At 43.1% G+C, this 15128-nt stretch overlaps 1 protein-coding gene across 2 annotated transcripts; it reads right to left on the bottom strand.

The window, feature by feature from the left end:
- Positions 1-893: 893 nt before the first annotated feature.
- Positions 894-13389, bottom strand: xylt2 (xylosyltransferase II). 2 transcript variants are annotated; one of them, XM_034893311.1, is made up of 11 exons: positions 13217-13389; positions 9111-9648; positions 8245-8420; positions 6675-6877; positions 5085-5165; positions 4509-4725; positions 3923-4099; positions 3555-3811; positions 3236-3431; positions 2520-2853; positions 894-2189 (listed from the first exon to the last, which is right to left on the bottom strand). In XM_034893311.1, the coding sequence occupies exons 1-11, from the start codon at positions 13379-13381 to the stop codon at positions 1867-1869; spliced, it is 2667 nt and encodes an 888-aa protein (XP_034749202.1). In that variant the 5' UTR covers positions 13382-13389; the 3' UTR covers positions 894-1866. The 2 variants fall into 2 exon arrangements, with proteins under 2 accessions (XP_034749202.1, XP_034749203.1); XM_034893312.1 differs by having other exon boundaries at positions 894-2186.
- Between the last annotated feature and the right edge of the window lie 1739 nt (positions 13390-15128).

Raw genomic sequence — 15128 nt, 5'->3', positions numbered from 1 at the left:
ATACACACTTCCTCTCAAACAGTATACAAAAATAACATCGGTTCCGCTGATTACTCTTGCTCTTTCATTTTCAATAAAGCTGGGGCTTCACTGAAGCAACTGTACTGTGCAAGGTAAGCAAGGTCACTTGAAAACTCATATGGTGGCCAACTATTATTATTATTTAAGAACATTTAAAACTATGTTAAAATGCAACCTAAGACACAGACAGGGGGTCTTGCTATCCTCTGAAAAGGCATTCATTGCACATCTGTGGAAGCTAACATCCCGTAGTAAACAATTCATCGTTGCACCAAGTAAAGGCAGCTTAGATTCTCTTGATCAGGCTAAAACACAAACACAAACATACAGTGTACTCTTTAACATGTTTTGGTTGGTGGACTTAAAGAGTTGATTTGAAATGCAACGTTGGAATTGAAATGAGAACAATAACCAACCAGTGAAGAAAATAGAGCACACAAACACAGTAACAATACTGCATTTACCGGTAAGCTGATACACAGGGGGAATAACAGTGTGTCTAACCCAGTTTACAATTTAAATTTTAAAGAAATGGTGGATATTTTGGGAAATACACTTATTGGTTGTTTTGTTGGGCCTTAGAAGAGAAGACAGATATCCTTTTCAAAGTATGTGCGGTAATTTTGTAGCTAGCTAACTAGTGTTCTGCAACAGCCAGTTAGCTTAGCATAAAATATGGAAACAGCTTGCCTGGCTCTGTCTAAGAGTAACTTAATTCATCTAACGTTACCAGTATCTCTAAAGCTCACAAACTAACATGTAAAAGGTTTGTACTATTCCTTAGCGCCCAACTGCTGCAGGTCTTTTATCATAGAACTGAAGCTGGTTGTTTTGAGTGAGATTGTTTTGTCATGTATTTCAAGGGAATTTTGAATGTAACCTGACTATCTGCAGCATTGATGCTGCAGCTGTCTCTGCACTTCCTTTGACCAGATAAACAACTCAAGAGTGGCTTTTTTGTAACAATGGGCATCAAAGACAACTTAAAACTTTACAGCCAGTTCAAGGAACTAACAGACAAAACAAACAATAAAAAAAAGAAAACAGGTTCATATGATATGTCACAGTAAACAGAACTAAACATGAAATACTCTCTCTACACTATCTTTCCTTATCTTTTCCTAATACAGGTTACAAGTCTGAATATTTAGTGATATGTCTGTGCAGGGGAGTGATGGTGCAAGTATTTGCTTTAGAGTCAATGGAAATGGAAGTGATGTGACCACCTTAACCATGACTCATGACTTCTGATCCTTGCATAAGTGACCTCTGTGTAACATTATAGTCTTACAGTAAAGTGCACTTCATCTGTCTGTTACTTATGCATACATAATTAATGCTTCAAAATAAGCACAATTACATGATTCAGAGGTTCCACTCTCACTTGAAATGAAGAGGAGCCTGTTGTTGAGTTAACTGCTTCCCATTCTTTCCAAGCAGAGAAAAACTGAAAACTGTGCGTCCAAACAGAAGTCAAACATGCACAGAGGGGTTGTTTTTTTCTTTTTTTCAAACTCCAACCATGACTGGCAAGCTGCGTCCCAGCAAAACAACACAATACATCTGGCGGCTGTTCTGCAAACAATGACACAAGTCCTTGTGCTTGATAAGCTCTATGTGCAAATTCCCAGCAGTCACATCCTCCTCTTTTAAGTCTGTGTAACTACTTGACTGAGAATGTCTTGACTCCTCAGTGCAGGAAGATGTCTTGTTGTTTATGTGCCCTTGAGCTCTGAGACTATATCCGGTTCACACAGGTTCTCTTGGAGCTCTCCAGTGCAGGTCCAGCTCTCCCTAAGTCTTCCTGTGTATATGTTGAAGTCTACAGACCCTCCTCTCGTGGGGCTACCTGATCCGCCCATCACTTTTGACTGGGCCCAGTTCAGACTTGGGGTCCGGGGACAGAGAGCTCCAGGAGGTCTTGGAGCAAGTTACCACGGCTGGGCAAGAGGAAGGCTGTGTGGCGCACAGGCCGCCTGTAACCCAGAAGGTGTCTATGCTGCTGTCCACCCACGCTTCAAGGGGTTGACCCACAAGCTGGGCTTTACGCTGGGCCTCCTGCATGGCCAACTCCTGGGGGGGCAGCTTCAGCACGGAGCTCAGTTGCTGGAAGCTCTGATCCATGTACTGGTTACCTGCAGGACCGGCATGCAGCCAGCTGTCCTCTTCTGGAGTGGACATTTATATTTGCGGACAAGAAATAGTGAATGACAAAATTAGTTTTTAAAAGATCCAATAAAACTTTCCAGATGAGTTATCACATATTAAATAAACCTTCAATTAGTCAGGTGATATTTCTATATCATTTCTTATCATCAACAATCCCATGTAAAGACCAACGTATCGTCAGTGTATCCAAAAAACAAATAATCCAGCGTTTTGTCAAATTGAAATTATCTACTGTATTTGTGACCTATTTTTTTAAGATATAGAAATATAGAATATCACCAGCTTTGTCCTTTAAACTAACAATCACATGCTCTGAATCCTAACCTCACCTTTGCGTAGTGGCTCCTTATCTTTGAAGGTTAAGGGCATGACAAGGAAGCGAACTTCTGCCACACGCTCCCATTGTTTTAACACCCGCACCGTCCAGGTACCGGGCCGCAGTGGTTGCTGCAGTGGGGGTTTGTACTGGGTGTATTCTGCATCCACATCCACGGTAATGTCATAAGATGCAGCCACCACCAGAGCCGGGTCAATCCATACAATAGTGGCTGTGAGGTTGGGACCGCGTGCCCACTTCTGGACTGCAAGTGGTTCATTCAAAGGGCCAATCACGCCCCCAAAGTTACGAAAGATTCTTTCTTTAGGATCCCATTCTGTGCCGATCTGCCAGTGACAAAGACAAGATGAATCATAGTCTGTGGAGCCCTGAAGTAACAATAGATTATGCGACACAATACAGCAAAACAATGTCTCCTACGTCTTTGACCTTCCTATTTTGAGGACAAGGAAAAAGAACCTGTTAGCACTTTCTGCTGTAGCCTTCCTCCCAATATTAACGCTTTTTTTTTAATCTAATTAAACTTCAAAGTTCAGTTTTGGTCAGATCAAGCCCTGATAAAACAACCCCAATTTTTCATATCAAGAAGAAAATCTTCCTACAAAGCAGTTTCATAAGGTACCTTGATATTAAAGGTTTGCACAGGACAGAATGTTCGATGATAATGAAAAATAGACATCATCTTCTTGAGACAAGAAGTACACTTACTTCCAGATTCTTGAGCCTTTCAAACTCCTTTAGGTTGGTCTCAAGGACAAGCGTGGCCTGGGGCACTGCCCACATCTCCAGTGTCTCCTTGACCTTTGAACCCACAGCCTGGACTTCCTGACGCACCAGATATCCCTGGAAACGGTCGTCATAAAAGTACATGTGTACTGATAGAGGGTAGCCTACTGGTTCAAGCCTGCAGTGAGTGGGAGAGAAAAAAAAAGAAAAAAAAATTCACACATAGGATCTTCACACATAGCAACGGACTGTATATCATTTACAGAGCCTCCAAAAAAAAAAAAAAAAAGTGTCTACGGACCTGCAGGCCTCCACATTGCTCTGAGTGGTCACCAGATTCTTAAGGCCAAGACGAAAGAAAGCGGTGTAAGCAGTGAGAGCCACGTCACTGAGTGAGGCCACGCCATCCAGCTGTTCAAACAGGCTCTCCCAGTATGCCTTGATGGCAATGGTGCCCGGAGCGTACTGGCCATACAGGTGAGTGTCCAAGATGTCTAAGGCCTCCTGGTTCACTGCTGACTCAAACTTGCGGGCAAAGAATGTCGGACGGGTCAATTGCTGTGGACAAAACAAAGAATACCAGAAATGAGCCTTTGAACTTCTGAACCATACTGGTGCAAAGAAAACATGAGAGAGTGAAAGAAATGGATGAGTTGTTGGCCCACACACCTGGATCCGGATGAGGTCTTGCGGTTTGAAATCATTGGGAGAGCAGCCACACCAGTCGACAATGTGCTTATACTGGCATTTACAGCCCAGCTTGCGGTTCCAGTTGGTGACACGCAGGTTGTTGTCCACCAGGGTGTCACACATGTGACTGTTCCCAAGCACCGTGTGGAAGAAGGACTAGGAGGTAGCAGGAGCAAACACATCATTTTCTGCAGTGCTGTGCAATGTGCAACCATTGTGTTGTATGAAAAGGAAGTTACTGTAAACCGCCAAAGACCATAAACACAGGTTATATCCACTGACTCTCAATAGCAAAGGGCCACGTCTATATAACCCAAAACAACAGGGAGCAAACCACTGCACCTCCTCTGAGACATTAAACCGCATAGTCAGAAAAACTCGAGTGAACACTTCTCTCGTCTGGCACCACTGCTGCACGCTGCTCCTGAAAGCTTAAAGTATTACATTATCTCTGCTGCAAGGCTCTTCCAAATTGGCAGGGGAGGACGATCTTAAAACAGCCTTGTATATCAAACTGTCTGTCTCAACTGTGGGGGGAAAAACAGACCACCCAATGCTTACTTACCTCAGCAGGGAGCAGAGCGTAGGAATAGAACTGCTTCAGCCCTGACACCAGGGCATCCTGGGAGTTGATGACGTATTCCACGAAGCGGTGGGTGAGCGCAAACCAATCAGAGCCACCTGAGACCTCCAGGCCTTCGGGAATGCTGCGTTCGCCAAGACGCCACATGTGGTTGTCACACTCGTGGAAGAGACGGTCAAGGCCTTGCTTCTTAATGAACCTTCAACACAGAACACAGTTGACATTGTTGTGTGGGAGAGACATTGTGATGCTATTCACAGCATGCATTCATCAAAGTAAATGACCAAAAACAAACCATTTCTGTCTGAGCTGCCACGCTGTATTAAATAATGGTTGAAGAATCACTTTAGCATGTTGCTTTTTACCTCTCGTGTGATGTCAACAGCTGGAATTACGCTATAGGATCAACATGCATCACTTACCACTGAGCTACTACAAATTTCTGTCAAAAAAAGTATCCCTTTCATTTATTGGTGTGTGGTGTCAGATTAAATTAGGCGAAAACACCAACTAAATATGTGTTTTAGCTGGTTTGTATTTTACAGCTGGTATACTCACCGGGCATTTTCCCTCCCGTGGGACTTGAGGAAGTTCTTGTCTCTTTGCTGCGACAGGAACAACACCAGTTCATCATTGGTCCTGCAGGGAGGTGATAAGGAGAAAGGGTTAGGTTAAGAAGAAGAAGAAAAAAAAAGATTTCTACCTAATTCTTTTGGAAAATAAAATGCTGGCTTGACTATGGTGCTGTCTGCTGATAGAAAATAGTGAAATTAACTACTTTGGATTTGGTTCAGATAAAACTGTGCATTCAACCACAAAAGAAAAAAGAATCCCCAGAAAACCAACAAAAACTGGTCGGCAACAAAGCAGACTCTTTACTACCGGCTCTGTAATTCAGTGAAAACAACAATCCAATTAATTTAGCTACAGATTGCTCTTTTTCATCTGGCAAATGCTAAAGCTGCGACTAACTTGTGCAGTTGCCTTTAGTCAGCAACAAAATCAAATCTCCATGAAGAATTGTAAGCTTAAGCCACCAATGAAAAAGGCAATCACAAATTAGTCAACGCAAAAGTTGTCAAGACAAGCTCTGATGCACAACACCAGTATTTCCACTGGCCCTAGAGAGCCAGATGTACGTACATTTCGTACGTACATCAGAAAGCGCACGCTGGGATACATCAGCTTACATCGTATTTACCAAACCTGCAGTTCATTGGGTAATCAACCACTTTCTCCGCCCACTATATTGTATAGTATACTGAATGGCCGATGTCAAAGAAACTCGGCATTAGTGGTGGGGAAATGTATGTCCGCTGTAGCACTTGTGCTATGGAGCACTTCTGCTGTGACAGGGCTGAGTGCAGACTGTGATATTCCCATTGCTGATGCTATGACTGTTTCAAATGATCCTGATGCCAATATTGTATGTTTTTATGTAAGGCAGTTAGGAGTTTAACAACTGCTGGAAAGGAATGTGAACGCTGAGTCGAACATTCAATGTCTTCTTTGATTTCTTACAGTAAGTGTAAAATTGCATTGCCGCTTGATCTGTAACGCTTAATGATTGAACTGAAAAGGTAAGATCCTTGTAGCAAAGACACTTTCAGCTTGTCTCCTTGGCCTGTCTTCGTCTTGCTCAAATTTACTGCTGCCATTTCACCAGGAGGCATATGCAAGGATACCTGCTTGCAGCTGGTTTACACCTGCTTTTAAGAGGCGGAGATTTTTCTCTCCAAAATAGAGGCGCCCTGTCACAGAGGTTTTTTTTACATACCATGGAATAAATGCATTTCCACCTCCCATCTCTTTATAGGAAACTCCCACCATCCCCTTCAGCCTCCCATGAATGCATATGCATGACATGGAAAAGCGCAATTTGCAATTTTCAGCTCCCGTGACAGGCAGTCTGCCCTTTAACCTCAGTGCTGCCTGTTTGTACATACCTCGCCATGCTTTCTACACACGAAACAAATAGACTAGAAAAAGCGTTATCACATCTAACCCCGAGTATTTAACTGAATAAAGTTGGGGACCACCTTTAATCATAGTAAATATTCAACTCATGATTACAAAGCTACACAGGGATATGTGAGAATTCTGCTGTGGACCAAGGAAGTTGCATAACAATGAAGTCACTCTGCTGACCTGGTGGGGAAATCTGTAGCACTGAGATTGATGAAGAAATCCCACTTCCAGTCCAGCATAGAGAGCAGGTCTTGCATCGTGCGTAGGTAGGCTTTTAGCAGGCTCGCACCACCCCAGATGGTGACCATCCGCCAGGTAGTGGCTCGTATGTTTGGGTACTGCTGGGCTATCTGAAGGACCTCCCGATGCATGTAGCTGGACCGCTGGAGAATTTCAAAGCAAAAGGTTAAACACTTAATTAACTGAAAACTGTGTTTCTGCATCACAAACGTAATCTAGTTCCCACAGATCCACAGCTACCACTGTGCCAATACAACCACACAAAGCTGGCTCATGTTAGAAGAAAGTTGGATCCGAGCAGAACATCAGCCACATGGCGCTTCGTATTCTGGGTCAGCATGATGACAGAAAGCTATTTCTGCCTTGTAGTAAATTTCTTTCTCAAATTGGCAATTGGCAAGAGCAACACAAAACTCAAATTAATTGAGATTCAAGGACAGTAAGCAGAGATTAAACTTTAGGAGGGAATAAAGGACGAGATAGAGGAAGTCAAAGAACCAAGCTGCTGTCAAGGTTTATGAAGAGACATTAGAAGTGGTGAGAGATATGGCTTTGAGTGAGCATGTGTGACCATTTATCTGGAGACCATTTTTCTGGAGAGTGTGGACATTTGTGGACTACTATAGGACATCTTGGGACACTGCAAGAATATGTGGGTATCCTGGTATTGTTCATCAATATGACCAGGATCCCCACATATTCCAGATATTCCTAAACTCACTGTCGTCATTTGTAGACATCAGAGGAGAAAAAGAGTTCTGTGTGGCAGAGTGTGGAGGAGCCGGTCGACTGACTCCCGTACAACCTGACCTGTTTTACAGCCTCATCTCTCAAACGGGCTTTTTCCTCAGAGATAAATGAGGTTAGGTTGGCAAAGTGTCTAAGATTGTGTCTGTCCTACTGACTACTTATTCATCACTGGCTACAGTTGAGCCTCCATCATCCCTTGGCAGCAAAACAGAGCAAAGCCCCAGGACTCAGCAACCTTTCCGGCTACACAGGTGCACTGACCATGGGCACCTGTTTCTCTGCTGTCTGCGCTGGACACACCTGAGGTCTCTGCCCCAGTATTACCAGTCAGCCGTCCATTTGTCTTTTGCCTTCTAGCTGCACATTAAAGCTGACTTTTCCTCCACTAAATCAAGTCCCTAAGAATAACCACACTTAACTCTATCCAGGCTAATCCCCTTTACCACACAGTGAGACCCAGAGGATATAATTAACCTTCATAATGCAAGACGACCTAACCAGTAAAAGCATTTGTAAGCTCAGTGTAGCCAGAACCTTGCAGGGAGCCAAACACACTCTTCAATGTTCAGCATAAGCACAAATAAACAATATTGTAAGCTAGTTTCACCAGCAGAAATAATGAACTGTCTCTTATTTGGATATATTTCTATAATGCAGAATTGTGTTAGTCTGCATGCAAGCAAGGTCAATTGAGATGCCATGTACATATTAAGGAGACTGAACGGTAGTTGAGGCCCTGTGATCTCCTTTTAGGGGATACCTTGTCCACATGGATGTAGTAGTAGTGGTCACGGTGATATATGGCTTTGATGAGGCGCTTGAGCTGCCGTACAGCACGCCCATGTACCATCAGAACGAATGCCACTCTGACAGGGTTCTCCACTTTGGACAGGCTGTTGTCCATCTCGCCAAAAGCCTGGACCGGATTTGAAATACCTGGCCAAAGAGGACAGAGACATAAAAGACTGACTCAGTAGTGTCTCAAGAGCTTCAAATAATAATATCTTCTGGCTGGGTGTTGAGGAAGATATTGTTCAATAACAACAATAATAAAATGGATAGAGGTTTTTTTTAGTGGGTTACATAATAGGTCCATGTATGAAAAGTTTAGGATTGTTTTGTCCTTGTTTTTCATTTTCCCTCCAAAAAAGCTCATCCTCGCACATGAACACCACCAACTGTGTTCACTGGAACGCACAAGCCAGAGGCATGGGTGGAGTGCTTTGCCCCAGTGTCCCTACACTACACTACAGTTGTGTACTACAGCCATTCACAAGGATATTGATTTGATTGGCTGCCAATGACTTCCAACCCTTACTTGGTGTGTAAACCACAATATGTATATATTATAGTACGATAATATTCAACTATTACCCAGTCCTGCTAGGGGGGTTAAAAAATGGAGGGGCTATTTAATAATGTATAAACAAATTGACAGACACACATATGTTAACAAATGTTTCCAGGCTTGCTTTAGATAGAGGAGAATTAGAAGAAAAAAAAACATAACCACAAATTTCATGAAGTATTCAAGAAAATTTGGGATATGGGAAATGATTTAATAGGAAAGCCATCAGTGGGGGAAAATTGGACAAAATAAGAAAGCCCCTGTGCACATGTTCTCACCGAGCTGGGGGCAGAACTGAGGAAGTGCGTCTGGCATCAGCTTCCCAGCCTGATGCTGACACACGATGTTGGCGATCTCCTGTCGGCACTGCTGTGACCCGGCCCGGTGAAGGGCAGACAGCGCGTCCTTGCCCATGATTTCACATTTAGGCACAAAGTCGCTGCTGGGGGCTTGGTGCGCCCCGTCCACACTGCCCGGCTCCCCCAGTATTGCAGCAGTGGGTAACTTTGCCGCCCCGTCTTTGCCACCTCGGGTCTCGCTGAAGTTACGGCTGCTGGACAGATCATGGAGGACCACAGCATCTAATCCAGCTCCCGTCATCCCCCGCTCCTGGGGAGACTTCAGCCTGATGTTGGGCTTTTCTCCTCTGCGGTTGGTCCCTCTCCTCAGCGCACTGGCTGCTGTGCCCCCCGTCCTCTCCGACCGGCCGCTCCATCTGCCCCTACCCGACAAAGAGTTTTGTTTCTTCCAAAGTGCGGCGTCTCTCTTGGGGTCCTGGCTGTTGTGGTCAGGCAGCTTAGAACGTCGTGTTTTTCTCTGATGAGAGAGAGGAGAAGAAAGCAGCAGCATTTGAAAATCCAGCTTTATTGTCATAAGACCATCTTGGACAAAGACTACTGGTGTGGGAGGAGGCGTTGATTCACCATCTAGGAAGGTCCTAAGGTAAACTAAGACAACAGCTGAAAGAGCCCCAGAGGGAAGGATGTGTTTACTTGCCTTCTCCTCATTTTTCTGATCTGGGTTATTTTTAGCTGAGCCGTTGCCTTTTTGTGGAGCTAATCTGCAAAAAGCACAGTTCTGGATAGCCACATGCACTGAAAGACACATAATGAATCCAGTGATTCACGGTAGAGACCTCAACCAACCCCTGTCTGCACCCTGCAAATGCAGGAAGAATGCTTACAAATGTAGGTCATGTGTGTGCACAAAGGCAGATATATTAACATATGCGTAAGTGCACTTTGCTTGATATATGCACAGGCTTTGAACCAGCTTTGTTTTATTATTCTTCCTTAATTTGATAAATATATCTTCACCATCAAAGTATTTCATCATGATTTGTGTATTTGCATCTCAAAATCATCCTCTGACACTTGATAGAGTGCCTAAAATGTCAAAGACATGATCCTCTTATAGTACATCTGTTTTGAAATAATAAAGTTGTTCAGGTGTCCTCTAACTTTAATCTTTGGCTGTAGAATCCCAAAAGGATAAGTCGAGAACGTATTTGACATATAGTCCGTGTTTTTGTACACAAAAGGTACTGAGGTACCTGAGCGATGTGAGGACCCAGTGTCGGATACACCACAACCATCATTAATCTGGATTTCTACTTACAATTTCAATGTCCAAATCGTAGTATTTCAATGAGTGTAGAGGGAATCAGTTTTACCGTAGCACAAATCACACCTACCCAAAGAAAAGGCAGGCTTTAAAAAAACCATACATTTTTTTATCTTTTTGCCAAACAGCATCACAGCTTTGGTACAGTAGATTACCGGATCACGCAAAAGGCCCTTCAAAATGTGCTCTTGGAGAAGAGGAAGAAGAACAGTAAGAGGGCTGAAATCTTTCTGCCTCTGTCAGACGATACGGCAGAACACGGGCTCGCTCGCCTCACGCCACTGGCATGCTGACAGACCAGAGACGGTGGGAACGAGAGAGGGATTGGTGCTGTGTGGTAGGACAAGGACCCAGATAATACAGTGCCAAGAAACCAGCTGCCAAACAAGACAGCCCAGTCTTGCAACTGCACACTCAAACCCATTACAGTAAGAGGCATTGTGGAGCCCTGTTACATACCACTGCAGTGCAAGCCTCTTTTAGTGAGTTTACATGCACTTGAGCAACCTGGTTATTGTCCGCTTTAGTCAGAAACCCAATGACCTAAGCGTCACCTCTACAAGAAACCAACCTGGGTTCCTTTAGTAAAGTAAAGGATGAAGAGACACCTGGTTGAGACAGTGAGATTTCTGCTAAAGAAACACAATACTTAAAAGTGTTTGTTGTTGCTTTTCAGCTGCCGGAGTAAATGTTCTCACACAGAAGACAAGCATGCAGCAGGGCCTAATGTTTCCACTTTCCTTATCACTTAATTTTACAGCTTTTAATTAACGCCATCATGCCAAAAGTGTATTGAATCAAAGGCAAGCCAGGCGGCCCCTTTACTTTTCAATTAAAGTTGAGTGAAACCATATCAGCGCCATCATCTACTGAAGCGGGAAGCAGCAGTGCACGCTCAGAGAGTGCAGGCAACCAGAGGGTGACACAAGGATGACAGTCTTCTTCTTCTGTCCTTACAATTCTGTACAAGTGCTTTAAATATAAATGCATGTGGCTGTGTTCACACATGCACAGCAAGCCACTAATTAAAGCAGATGCGAGTTAATGCAGAGAGCACAGCATGGACGAATTCAGCCTTGTTCATGTTCAGTCAGGGAAGATAGATGATGTTGCCCACATTGGCGAGCCTCCCTGACTGAACATGAACAGGGCTGGATTTGCCCGTGCTCTGTGGTCGCTGCATTAACTCGCATCTGCTTTAAGTGATGATTAATAGGCATTCTTAAGCCTGAAAATGTATTCCACATCTGTGCGTCTGCAAACACGCAGAGACGCCGCGTACTGACATTTGCATAGATGTCTGCCAACAGAGCTGCATGTCGGGCTGACATGTGCACCGAGCAGCAGTGTCACATTACTGTAGCCAGAGTTCACAAGGAATGAATGAGGCTTTTTTCCAAACTTTCAATTATTGTTAAAAACTAAATTGGAAATAGGATCATTATTAAACTTAATATATGCAATTGTTTGCTTTTGTTTGACCGGGGGCACTGGACAGCAAATACTATGTGTAGTTGTGTTGAGATTTAAGAGGTATGTACTTCTGCTCCTTTACAGTCCCATGTGAGCTTCAGTTAACTACAGACCCCTACAGACATGTCTCTGTATATTTGCTGAAGCATGTTAAAGCCTGGATGCAACTGACGAGGTATTAGAAAGCCCAGAGGCTCATAATGCAAACAGGTGGTCCAAGTGAGAACTTGCATCAACATCTAAAATCATTGGTCTTCCTACTCCCAACCCTCACTGACACTCCCATCACACGCAAAGCACTCACCATAGTACACAACCCCATGTAATTGGGATTGTATTGTGTTAATTGGGGCTATGTGATTTTTGTGATTAATTGTTCTTATGTGTGTGCAGGCTGTAAAAAAAAACACATTTCCTCTGACAGAGAACAACAAATAATCTATCTATCTATCTATCTATCTGTCCGTCAAAAAGGAAAACAGCCTGAGGGTAGTGTAGGCCTACTTCTGGTGTGCGAGGGAGACACAGAGATAAACTTCCACGTTGGACTCAATGTTAAATGGTATTTAGTGGAGACAACTCCGCTCAACCTTAGCCGGTATCTCTGGGATCTGCTCCCTCTGTCGGTGTTTTGGTATGATTCAAAGCTTAATGAAGATCACAGACAAAAAAGCAGCCCCCACATAGAACGACCTCTGTTGGATATAAAACATTAGAACAAATGCTGAATATTCTGGGACAGCAATCGGTATGACGCGTCTCAGCTCATACCGATGAACTGTATAGGACCAGAGAATAACTGTCCTTTCACATGTTCCCAAAAAGTGTCATCACTTCAAAGACCACCTCTTCCTCTTAGATGTGTAGTAATGGTTTGTCTGTCTACCCATCATCCCATTTTTATTATTAATTATTACCCTAGTGACTCCAAATGAGATGTGGTGACAATCACAGACCACTGTTGTTTCTGTATTGTTAATTGAACAAGTTAGCTAACAACCATTTAACGAGTGTCAACACCGTGAACTTAGTTAGAAACATGTAGCATTGTGTATTAATCTGGTGCTGCGTTGTCGGTGACAGACAGACAAGACCGGGCTGGTCCGGTTGTACTGAAATGTTTCGGAGAGGCGCTGTTCCCCTACTGCTAACTTAACTAGCATTAGCTAGCGTTAATGTATCATAACACACAGTGAGCTCCGCTAAGTGCTAACGGCTAGCTCTACAATTAAACCTAGCTAACCGAATCACTGTCATGTGAGAAATAATCAGAAGGACTGTCGCTCACCTCTGCCTCGCCTTCTTCCAGACCTCTTAGACTCCATACCACAAGCCCCTGGACCAGGAGGATAGTTAATGCGACGGCAATCGCTAGTTTATATCGTCGGAGCAGCTTCTGTACCCGAGCGCTAGCCACCATTTTTTCGACTCCAAATTGACTGGGAGCGCGCATTCTGAACTGCGCGTGCACACAGTGCCGCTCGCCATCCTCAGGTTGCTGCAAAGTTTGTCTCCAAAACTTATAAAAACTGGATGGATTAAGCAATTCTTCTACAGTGTATTTCATTTTTTTGTATAAAACCACATTGTTAAAAGAAAAATCCCAATGTTTTTGTTGCTCATTTTGTTGCTCCTTTTCATGGAGGTTGGTGACCTCCTCAGCAGTTCCCAGACCCCCTTCTCCATGCAGGGCCATGTATGAAGCCCAACCCTAAACCCTTCAAGGGGTCACCTGATACTTAGACATTTTAGCTTTTGTGTGTGGAAAACTGGATACTGCTACCTCTCTATGAGTCAAAAACCCTTTGCGCTGGAAACACCCCCCCCCCCCCCCCCCCCACACACACACACACACAAACAGTCACACACTATATGGTTATAGTGATCTTTAAGGGGTCACAACCAAAAAAGGTTTGTGAATCACACATTTAACATTGGCCCATACAAGTCACAATACAGAAGGTCTATATCATTTTCAAGATCTTTAACACCTGTAAATTATTACAGCCTAATTATTTATCCAATCATTTAAATGCATAACATATTCTGTAAAGACACCCTCCCAGCACCCTGGACAAATGGCCTACACAAAGATCAAACATACAACAGGCCTAGCGTAACCCTGACCCTAACATGATCTAATTTTCAACATTTGGGGACAACTTTCTCACTTTGATATGTGTTTTGGAGACCTATAAATTAAACATACCGTATATTTAAAACAAAATAAAATTTAAAAAGTGAGGTTGTCTTTACAAGTATATCAAACCATTGCAGTGTCTCTGAACTCTTTTATTCTCCAAGGATTGCAAAATATGTGGGCCATAGCCTGTTTGATGTTTCCTTTTGCAGGCAGCAGAACTTCAAATGTATTTATCATACCATTTCCCTTACATCTTCTCCCCATATCTTCAGTTAAATTCTGTCTGAATCTTATAGGTTTATGTATGAAATATGTAACCATATACCTCTCATGCAGTTATCTACCAATCTATATATTTTATGTATATATAACATATTGATATATTGATCCAATTTAGAAAGACTGATCAAAGATAAATATGTGGAGCACCCACTTGGTAGATCCTTTCCACCCTGTGAAATGGTTTTCTCTGCATTTAAATCACAGGCTGCACACAGATGAGGAAGATCCAATCAAGTCATCTACTTATCAAATCCAGCCTGCTCACCATGGATGAACCAAGATATTTCATATTAACATCCACATTACCTAAACACATTGGTTTATGAACTCGATTCATATTATTTATTTCAATATATTTTTTCAGTATCAGTGCCTCCTGGGACTTTAACAGGTTATTAACTTTTGATTTAAGATTTGATCTATAAAAGTCATAGCCATTTCTGATCAAAATAAAAAAATGTCATGCCTTCTAAGTTTAAGACTAATCTGCACTGCTCGGGATGAAATATAAAAATGGTTATGATTGTACTATTATTAATATCATATAGGCCTTTGCGATGCAATCATTTAAGATGCGTCCCATGGCAGTTTAGAATGTTGAAATACAAGTTTTCCATAGTTCCTTTTTCCCCATCCATGAATACTAATGCTACATTTTGGCTCTTTGTCTGTATAGAAATGATCTCAGGACGGGACCCCCACAGTCTCCAGGGTAACAGGGCTGCAGCTCAGGCATCCGGTGTGTTAACCTACTGCTCTGGATGCCATTAAGTAG

The sequence above is a fragment of the Etheostoma cragini genome, chromosome 15 (genome assembly GCF_013103735.1).
Source record: "Etheostoma cragini isolate CJK2018 chromosome 15, CSU_Ecrag_1.0, whole genome shotgun sequence".
Taxonomy (NCBI): Eukaryota; Metazoa; Chordata; class Actinopteri; order Perciformes; family Percidae; genus Etheostoma; species Etheostoma cragini.
This window is presented reverse-complemented; position numbering and strand designations above follow the sequence as displayed.

Bases quoted from the DNA above. Each gene is read 5' to 3' on its own strand.
- xylt2 (XM_034893311.1), bottom strand. From the start codon at position 13,381: ATGCGCGCTCCCAGTCAATTTGGAGTCGAAAAAATGGTGGCTAGCGCT. The intron at 4,100-4,508 runs GTAAGTAAGCAT...GCTACCTCCTAG, and splicing joins ACGCTCTGCTCCCTGCTGAG to TCCTTCTTCCACACGGTGCT. The intron at 2,190-2,519 runs GTGAGGTTAGGA...TGTCCACTCCAG, and splicing joins TAAGGAGCCACTACGCAAAG to AAGAGGACAGCTGGCTGCAT.